General features: G+C 36.3%; 1 protein-coding gene across 1 annotated transcript in view; it reads right to left on the bottom strand.

Moving 5' to 3' along the window:
- Positions 1 to 5,500: 5,500 nt before the first annotated feature.
- BCKDHB (branched chain keto acid dehydrogenase E1 subunit beta) overlaps positions 5,501 to 11,057 on the bottom strand; it is a 406,073-nt gene continuing 400,516 nt past the window's right edge. Inside the window, exon 10 of the mRNA XM_007951268.2 lies at positions 5,501 to 5,641. Coding sequence (XP_007949459.1) covers positions 5,501 to 5,641 — 141 coding nt within the window. The remainder of the gene's footprint in view (positions 5,642 to 11,057) is intronic.

Consider the following 11,057-nt stretch of genomic DNA (forward strand, 5'->3'; position numbering starts at 1 on the left):
CTCAACAGTATTTTGAACGTGCATCCCATTCTGATTTGTCATTATGTACATATGTTTCCATGTACAAAATTGTCATAGAGCACAAAATTGTGCATGGTTTTGAAATCTATCTGAAGAAACAGGCCTAAAAATATAGAATTAGTATTCATCTCTTGGGGACCATCTAGATCCAGCTCTACATAAAGGACTATTTTTGTTTCTAAAATTCCATAAGAAATAAAATACAGCTTTATGAGACTTGTAGTACACGATATCAGTAAATGTCATTTTAAATGTATATACTTCCAAAGGAGGGCTCTACGGAAGTACATTACCCAACCTTCCTTCTGAGGAGTGGCTGGTGGGTTTGAACCTCCAGCCTTCTGGTTAGCAGTCAAGTGCCTTAGGCACTACGCCACCAGAGCTCCCCGGTTTGCCAATTTAACTCACATTTATCACTACCACATTCTCACTTTCCTATATGGAATATTTGTTTCATGTGTTTTATATATATATATATATATATATATATATATTTAAGATAATTATTTAGATGTATATCTTTTTATTTGTTTCCAGTTCACTGCCCATCCTTACCAGCTGTAACTTCCTCATTCTTGTTCTTGTTTTTTCTATCTCTCACAGTTTTGGAAAATATCTTTAAGTAGTATATGCATGGAGATGTCAGGGTTCCTGGTTGTCTAAATCCTTGCCATAAATGAATATTTTCTATTGCTTCCTACACAAATGGCTATAGGGGACACATCAGAATCTCCGAACCTCACATCTCTCTGGAAATCCCAACTGAAGCCTTTAAGGTCATGTTGCTTACCCCTCATCCAAGAATTGCTGCTAAAGATAACACAGTCTATATACGTGGCTTGTATCCTCAGATGAAGGAGTCCTGATGGTGCAATGGTTAAGTGCTCAGCTACTAACTGAAAGGTCAACAGTTCAAACCTACCTTCCACTCTGCAGGAGAAAATACCTGGAGATCTGTTCCTGTAAAGATTATAGCCTAGCACTCCAATGAGGCAGTTCTACTCTTATCATATAGGGTTGTATGTGTCAGAAGCATTCCTCAGGTGTGCTGGAGTAGAAGAAGGTTTTGGGAGTACTCTTTTAGCATTTAGTGTAGTTGAAAAGTCTGAGGTTAATTTTTGGTTCTGCATGGGTAACTTGACTTTTAATTCTGAGGTACTGACCAGGCCTGGGTTAGTAACTAGCACTGGACAGGTGGGCCTGGCAGCCCCTCCAGAACCACATGGGGTAAGGAGGAGGAATTCTCTTAACAAAAGGCAGTGCTATTAGTAGAAATTAGGAACAGGGGTGTGAGGCAGTCAAAACCACCTGTAGCAACTACAGGCGGGCTGATGAGAAAGGGATTTCGCCACGCTGAATGTGGACACTCCTTAGGCCATCCTCTCAGGATTGTCATGGAGGATTTCTAGATTCTATGACCTAAACCTAAGAGATTGAATAGAGGTAATTTCATGAGTCCCATACCTCATTTATTTTTTTCTACTATAGATATAGCAAGGTTTGTTTACTTATGATAGCTTGGATAATGTCTACCAGTTGTATAGAACATGGATATTGTATCACAGATTTTTCCTCCTAAAGGAACTAGATAGTTTGAAACACAGAAGATTAAGTTAGCTTATATAGTCCAGTAGTAAGTCACATAAGGAGGCAGTAGACTTATTTTTATGCTGCTCCTGGAAGTAGTGGTGGATTTTGGACTGTGGCATTCATTTTACAGCTCTTGAGTACCTGCTATGTGCCATAGGCTGGGCTTAGTATTATCTATAGCCTTTTTTTTGGTGGGGGGGAGATTTACTGGTGGGGACTGGAGGCTTACTGCAGGGCTAATTGAAGGGAAAAAATGCTTCCAAATAGAAGCATTTAGTGCACACATCATCCCCACAGTTTCCTCATACTTGATATTTAAAATAGAGTTAAATAACATAGCTAAGGATAAATTATTGAAATAACAAATAGATGAATTAGTATTAGAAAGACACAATGGCAATATAACTGTTAACTGGAATAATAAATAAAATAAACTAAAAAAGTTAATTTAATTTGTTGTTGTTGTAATGTGCCATCAAGTTGGACCTGACTCATAGCGACCCCTCCTTGGGTTTCCGAGGCAGTACCACTACGGAAGTAGATTGCCAAACCTTCCTTGTGAGGAGTGGCTGGTGGGTTTGAACCGCCAGCCTACTGGTTAGCAGTCAAGTGCCTTAGGCACTATGCTACCAGAGCTCCTGTTAATTTAACTAATACAGAATATTCAAATAGAACCCACCTACAGGCCAATGTGTGGTTAACTACTGTACATTTCCTGCTGGATTGACCATGTGAGTACAGGATACCCTGCAAAGATCTTTGTGCTTGAGGGGAGAAGAAAAGGCCAAAGCCAAGGTCCATACTGAGTTTTGGCAGCTTAAGCTCAGAATGTCTTGTACTATAAGCCAACTAGGTTCTTTAAATCTTTTCCAAACTTGTTCTGACAAACTGCATCTTTTCCTATCTTATACTGTACAAGTCCTTCTATTTTTAATCCAAGAATAGGACTTTATTTTTACCCCTAACAAATGACTCCATTCATTATTTGCTAACCAGATCTATAATAAAGTGCATTTAGTTTGCCTCCAAATTTTTAGGACCTGTGCTGGGGAGGGAGCTCTACCAGTCCAATGTGAGTCAGAGCCAGGGGTGAGGGACTCTGCAGGGGAAGTATTCCTTAGGCTGCTCAGGCTTGTTTAAAAATACGATGATGAGAGCAAGAGGCAGACTAAGAAGCAAGAGGTCCTGGTAAAGTTGCCAACAAAGAGGCTTCCTCCTATCACAGCTTCTTCATTGTTGCTAATATCATTTTTCTTTCTATCTATGTAACAACATAAAGAACAGGAAAAAAGATTTGCTTTGCAACATCATGGCAAGAAATAAACTTACAGTAAAAGCCTGGTAATTTTATAACAACAGAAAGGCTCATGCTACTGCTGCCTCCTCCATACCAATGCCCACCACCAGAAAAGAAAAAAAAGAACAGAGTATGGATCATTTCAGCCCCACCATACTCTGTAGAATTGGAGAGTATGTCCATCAGCACATCTTGTACAAGAGAGAAAAAGAGGAAAAACATTTCAGAAGCCTTATCAACATAAAATTATCTTAACCATAAAGAATTAAACCAAATGCAATAAAGCTGAAAAATCAGCATTTCTAGAGTAAAACTTTTACTTTTATTCACATTTAATTATGGTAATTTATTATTATGTGGCAAAAATTCATTTTACTAATGGAAAAAAAAAGGCACATACAAATGAAGACAATCTGATTTTCCTTTATTGAACATTATCCCATACCCAATATTTACAAATACAAGTAAACCAAATTTATAATACTAGCTCGTGGAACATTTTACAAAATTAATCTGAAACAATTTTAATGGATATCATCAATTCATATGCTTTCATACAATAACTCTAACTTATCAGCCAATATCCGTGGTAATTCATTTCATAAAAACTCTATGTTCAAGAAGAGTTAAGTCTGAGAAAATATTAAAAAATTCAGAAAAATATTTCCATATCTAGTCATAATCTTCCAATTTTTCTGTAAAAGAAATCAATATCAATTACAGACATTCAATTATAGCATGAATTAAATCACTAATCTCAATTGTCTACTTTCTTTAATGCCCTATTTAACTTTTAGCATAGAAAGGTATTCTTTTACCATATTTTCAGTATAGGTTTAAATATTATTCTCATGTTTAAGAAGAAACATACAATTCAAATTTTAAGCGAGTGCCTAAATATAATTTTAAAAGTACCAACAAGGCATGTGGCCACTAATTGTTACCTTGACTCTCACTATGAAAAAGGGACACATGGACCAAAAAAGTGAGGAAGTCCCCTAACTGGCCCTAAATGTGATGACAGAAGTCAGCTGCTTTCACAGACATTAAGGGGACGTCAGAAATAAAGCACTTACACCTGCCTGTCTGAGAGAATAGCAGGCGTACATCGACTAAAGGACCTAATATCTGTAACAAACAATGTTCCCAGTATAGAATTATAATAAATGTAGGGATTACGGAAACATAGTAGAAGATGGGAGATGGGGGCATTATTTTCTCCATCTACACAAATGATTAGCACATCTCTATTTTCTGTGAACTAGCTACTGTTCCTCAGAATTCAAGAATTATAGTACTTATATTTCAGAAGTATAGGCTGTGTTATTTATAAAGAACTTATTTTCCCCTTTCCTTTGAAAGATCAAAGTTCTTCAAAATGCATTATGATTATATTTTTGACAACTTAGATTTTAAAATGTGAAGCATCTAATCCTATCTATGCATTCAGAACCATTCCAAAAATGCCAAAGATAAAGAAATCAGTGTGTGAGTGAAAGCTACGTCTGTATTAAAGCCCTGAGATACTAACTTAATAAGTCTGATGGGATCTATTTTCACTAGTATAACACTGCAGAAGGGAACGTATGACTTACAAAATCATAATGAATAAATATAATTTATTATCCTCTATTTGAAAAACATTACCTTGCCAAAAAGTTTCTGGTATTGGTAGTGCAAACAGTTAAGCAACTGACTAATAGCAGAAACATTGGTGGTTCGAACCTATCCAGCAGCACCTTGAGAGACAGGTCTGGTGATCTGTTTCTGAAAGGTCATCGCCTTAAAAACCTTACAGAGTACAGTTCTACTCTGCACAGGTGGGGTGGCCATGAGGTGGAACTGATTCAACAGCAACTAATGACAACTGGCAGTGGTGCTGGGTTTCTGTGTTTTGTTTTTTGTTTGGTTTTGTTTTAAGGAAAAGTTTCTTTTATTTACAATAGATTTCCTGCTCAAAAAAAAAAAAAAAAGAAAGAAAAAACCTGTATCTTTCAGATAATATAAAGGCAAATTTCAGAGTGAATCATAATATATTGTAAATCAATGGAGTCCATATTGATACTGGAAACCAAAAAAAAAAAAAAAACCTCATTGCCTTCAAGTCGGATCTGACTCAGTGTGACCCCTTCTTGGGTTTTTGAGGTGGTATCACTATGGAAATAGATTGCTCAACCTTCCTTCTGAAGAATGGCTGGTGGGTTTGAACCTCCAGCCTTCTGGAGGAGCCATTTTCATGTAACCAAATTATCCCTACTCATGAATAGTTTAAAAAGCTGGAAAAAATATACAGAAATGAGGATAACAGAACTATGGTATAAGGTGTATTTGTAATTTAAACCATGGCAGAGAGCATCTTCACCTATTATTTGATATTCAGACATACATCCATTTTACATAAATCAAATAATGCATATGCCGGATAGGTTTCTATTAAATTGGAATTCTATTTCTGAAATCCACATTTTGTTCTGGAAGTTGGCATTTATCAAAATACAACACACTGACAAACTTTACTCCTTGGTTAATAGCACATAACATCAGGAACACATGATAGCATTCTAAAAATGTAGAGCACACCTACCTATGTGGTCAATAGTTGATCATTTTCCGAAGGGCATCATAGCACTTCCATTTGTCTGGGATATAAAATGGTTCAAAAATATGAGGAAATGGTGTGTCATATCCACATACTCGTGATATAGGAGCCTCTAAGTTCAAGAAACATTCTTCCTGCACAGGAGAATATACATGTTTAACTTCAAGAATATTCCTTTTAGTTTACAGAAATAAAACATTTTCTCTTAGAATAATTCACTTAAAACACAATTGCATCCAAGGACATTAAAATATTTAAATATATTTTAAAATGAAAAAAGAGGTAACAGTACATTTAATGTGATCCCAATTATTCTTACAATTTTCTACATGTACATATATCGTTTGCCGATTTGGTTTTTTAAGTCAAACTAGGTTCATACTAACCATGCTGTTCTAGAAATATAAATCTAAGGCATAATAAAATCACAACCCAACGTTCACAATGGTTAGCTCTGGGCCTTGAAATTTGTAGTGTTGTATTTTCTATTGTTTTCTTGTATTTTACCAATTTTGAATAAGGGGTATGTATGATTTTCATGATACTGGACTGTTCCCTGGTAGTGTTTCTGTCTCTTTCTCTTTGTCTCTGTCTCTCTGTCAGCCAGGCTTTTGTAGATGTGACTGCCCCTGTGCCCAATCACATTTCAAACCTATTTCTGCTTCGTATGTTTTTACCTTCCAGGTGTCACTCTGAGTGACTTCCACCAGAAAGCCTTCCTTGATAGCACTTCCACCCAGTACCATAGGCAAGGTGAAGAGCTTCTGCTCTGTGCTCCCATACCATTTTGAACCCATCACAATTCACTGGAGATACTCAATTATCTGTCTTCCCAGAAAGACAGTGAACTCTATGAGGCTGGAGATATGGCTCAAAAAAATAAAATCCCAATACTGCACAATTCTGTAGGCTATTGGCTTTAGGAAAAATAATGTTAATTCAAGAGATGAATTCAAATTTGAAAATGAAATTTTAGACATTTGAAAACTTTATCTAAAAAGAGAGATAGATATTTAAAATATAAGGAAAATGTATTAACTTTACCATTCACAGCTACTACCTGAAATAAAATCTTTGGCTTTTATTCATAGATTCATATACATTGCCTTGCTTCATAAAGGAGTTGAGTAGGCTGAAATATTGTTACATATGGTTCTAACTGTATTTAAAAATTTTCATTTGAGCAGCAATTTTTACATAAAGAAATCCTAATACTTCTGCTCAATCCCTAACCTCTGTGCTTATTTTTTTCCAGTAATGGATGTATTGGGGCAGAAAGAGCACAGGAACAGGACAAATTACCTTCAAGAAGAACCAATTGGACACTTACAACCTTATTCCTGTCCCCAATACCAATGTGACATATAGTATCAAGCATCAAATAAGTGTGTTTCTTAGCAACAGGAACTCTTCATTAACAATATTAGAACTTTTAAGATAATACAGTTCAAAGAGTCACCTTAGAGATTCCACTACTAATAAGCTCAAAAGAGATGACAGATTAGGTGGATTGTTTCTTAATTGGAACAAGTAATTTTAAAAGGCTTTCAATTGTCAATTAGAGATTAACCAGTTTTATTATGTTAGGTGATAAAGTCTGTTTTCCATCTTCCCACTCTTCATAAACAAATTATCCATGGATACCACAAAACAAAACAAAACACATCAAGGGAAAAACATTTCACTACATGCCTTCGATTCCACCTGTTATAAAATACTATCTTTGTGAACCAGTAACCTGGAAAGCTGGCCTACTACAAAATGATCTGTTTATTAAAATTGCTCCTTTTAGCATAATGACTAACATCACAAAACTAATTTTTTTCTTCTCTAATAGTAATGTACTTAATTCCTCAAGTATGTGAGAATCACTCTTTCTAGAAATACAACTATACATTTGCAAAGATACAGGAAACAGCCTGAAAAGTCATATTTGAACTGTGAACAGTAGTTAGCTTTTGAGCTGGGAGGGAAGGAAGGAGATGAGAGAAGACTCACTTTTGTGCTTTTATCTGTTCTTTGAGTTTTATGAGACAGTATTACTTTTGTAACTAAATGACAATGATGAAAAAAGCCAAGTGAAAAATCATTTTTATGTCAATAAAATTTCCTATTTTATGTTACATAAATTTGGGATTTAACATATAAGGAAGGTTTCCTTAATTTGCAAAAATTTACTCTAAATTATGTAGAATTAACTGACTGATTATAAAATACTGTATATAAGATATAAAATGTCAAAAGAGATGAAAGATAATTCAAGGATATATGAAAGAAGACTCTGAATAGGGTCTTAATTTTATAAGCATATACCCCGACTAATCGAAACAGTTTGAAATTCTAATGCTGTTAAATTTTAATGCATATTAAGAGAAGGTATAAATGATTTCTTCCAAGGACTTGTGTTAAAACTTCAGTTAAAGCAGTTGGAAATAAAATGTTTGGCTCAAGCAGCTGTATAGTATTACTTCGTGTATAAATGATTTATGTATGTGTATATGTTTCTTCCTGCATCTTCAGATGCAATGATAATTACTGATGATAGGAATGCAAAAGTCAGAAACAAAGAAATTAGATCAGTAATTAAAAAGTATGGACTTGGTGACAGATAGTGGAGGTCGCATGACAGAATTTGACAAGAAAAACAATATAAATGGCAACTATAAACAAGGGCCTCACAGGTAGAATACACAGGACTCAAACTGACTGTATTTGTGGAAAGAGTCAATGGAGAAGATCAGTATCATCAGTCAGGACAAGGCCAGGGGCCACCTGAAGAAGAGACTATCAGTTGCTCATATGCAAATTCAAACTGAAGCTGAAGAAAATGAAAATAAGTCCATGAGAGCCGAAGTATGGCCTTGTGTGTATCCCACCTGAGTTTAAAGAGACCATCTGAGGACAGATTTGATGCACTGAACACTAATGATATTGAGACATCATACATGAAGAAAGCAAAGTTATTAAAAAGACAGGAAAGAAAGAAAAAGACCAAAATGGATGTTAGAAGAGACTCCGAAACTTGCTCTTCAATGCGGAACAGCTAAAATGACTGCAAAAAAAATGAAGAGAAGAACAGAAGATTTCAAAGGGTGGCTCAAGAAGACAAAGTGAAGTATTATAATGAAATATGCAAACACCTAAAGTCAGAAGAAAAAGGGAAGAAACCCTAGACATTTCTCAAGCTGGAAGAACTGAGGAAAAAAGTCAAGCCTCAAGTTGCAATACTGGAGGATCCTATGAGTAAAATACCAAATGATGTGGGAAGGAATACACTGTCATTATACTAAAAAAGAACATCTAACCATATAAATAAATAAATAAATAAAAGAATATCCAACCATTTCAGGAGGTAGCATATGATCAAGGAACACATGGTACTTAAGGAAGAAGTACAAGCTGCACTGAAAGTGCTGGCAAAAAACATGGCTTGAGGAATTGACAGAATACCAGGTAAGACGTTTAAACATATGGATGCAATGCTGGAAGCACTTACTTGTCTATGGCAAGAAATGTGGAAGACAGCTACCTGGCCAACCAACTCTATTTGTTGTTGTTAGGTGCCGTCAAGATGTCTCTGACTTAGCGACCCCATGCAGAGCAGAACGATAGACTACCCAGTCCCACGCCAGCTCCACGATCCTTGAGCCCATTGCTACAGCCACTGTGTCAATCCATCTTGTCGAGGGCCTTCTCCTCTTTTGTTGACCCTCCACCTTAACAAGCATGACATCCTTCTCCAGGGAATGATCCCTTTTGATAACATGACCAAAGTAAGTGAGACGAAGTCTGGCCATTCTCACTTCCAAGGAGCATTCTGGCTGCACTTCCTCCAGGACAGATCTGTTAGTTCTTTTAGCAGTCCATGGTACTTTCAGCATTCTTCCCCAGCACCACATCTCTAAAGCACCAATTCATTTTCAATCTTCCTTATTCACTATGCAGCTTTCACATGCATATGAAGTGACTAAAAATATCATGGCTTGTGTCAGGTGCACCTTAGTTCTCAAGGAGACATCTTTGCTCTTCAGCACTTGAAAGAGGTCCTTTGCAGCTGACTTGCACAGTGCTATATGTTGTCTGATGTCATGAATGCTGCTTCCACTGGTGTTGATTGTAGAACCAAGCAATGTGAAGTCCTTGAAAATTTCATTCTTTTCTTCATTTATCATGATGCTCCTTATAGGTTCAGTTGTGAGGATTTTTGTTTTCTTTATATTGAGATGTAATCCATACTGCCAATTGTATCCTTCAATCTTCATCAATAAGTGCTTCAAGTCATCTTCACTTTCAGTAAGCAAAGGTGTGTCATCAGTGTATCACAGGTTTTTAATGATTCTCCCTCCAATTTTGATGCCACATTTTTCTTCATATAGTCCAGCTTCTCGGATTATTTGCTCAGCATATAGATTAAATAAGTATGGGGAAAGGATACAGCCCTGACACACTCACTTCTTGATTTTAAACCATGCAATGTCCCCTTGTTCTGTTTGAACAACAGCCTCCTGGTCTATGTATAGTTTCCTCGTGAGTACAATTAAGTGTTCCAGAATTCCCATTCTTCTCAATGTTATCCACAATTTGTCATGATCCACACAATCAAATACTTTTGCATAGTCAATAAAACACAAGTAAACATTTTTCTGGTATTCTTTGCTTTGAGCCAAGATCCATCTCACATCAGCAATGATATCCCTCATCTCTCATTCCTCATCCTCTTCTGAATCTAGCTTGCACTGTAGAAGTTCTCTGTCAATATACTGCTGCAACCAATTCTGAATTATCTTCAGTAAAATTTTACTTCTGTGCGATATTAATGATATTGTTCGATTATTTCCACATTCTGTGGGATCACCTTTCTTTGGAATGGGTACAAATATGGATCTTGGAAGAGATCAGTTGGCCAGGTAGCTGTCTTCCAAATCTCTTGGCATAACTGAGTAAGTGCCTCCAGTGGGGCATCCATTTGTTGAAACATTTCAGTGGGTATTCCGTCAACTCCTGGAGCCTTGTTCTTCACCAATTCCTTCAGTCCAGCTTTGACATTTTCCTTTTTCCTTCAATACCGTTGGTTCTTGATTATATACCACCTCCTGAAATGGATGAAGATCGACCAGTTCTTTTTGGTATAGTGACTCTGTGTATTCCTCTCATCTTCTTTTGATGCTTCCTGCATCATTCAATATTTTGCCCTTTCAATACTGCAACTCGAGGCTTAAATTTTTTCTTCAGTTCTTTCAGCTTGAGAAATGCCAAGTGTGTTCTTCCCTTCTGGCTTTCTAACTCCAAGTCTTTGCACATTTCATTATAGTAATTGGCTTTGTCTGCCCGAGATGCTCTTTGAAATCTTCTGTTCAGCTCTTTTATCTTGTCATTTCTTCCATTTGTTTTAGCTATTCTCCATTCATGGGCAAGTTTCAGAGTACCTTCTGACATCCATTTTGGTCTTTTCTTCCTTTCTTGTCTTTTTAATGACCTCTTGCTTTCTTCATGGATGATGTTCTTGATATCATCCCACAATTCTTCTAGTTTTCGGTCACTGGTGTTCAA

Source organism: Orycteropus afer, unplaced genomic scaffold (assembly GCF_000298275.1).
Source record: "Orycteropus afer afer isolate SDZICR_OR568_19922 unplaced genomic scaffold, OryAfe1.0 scaffold00011, whole genome shotgun sequence".
In the NCBI taxonomy this organism is placed as follows: Eukaryota; Metazoa; Chordata; class Mammalia; order Tubulidentata; family Orycteropodidae; genus Orycteropus; species Orycteropus afer.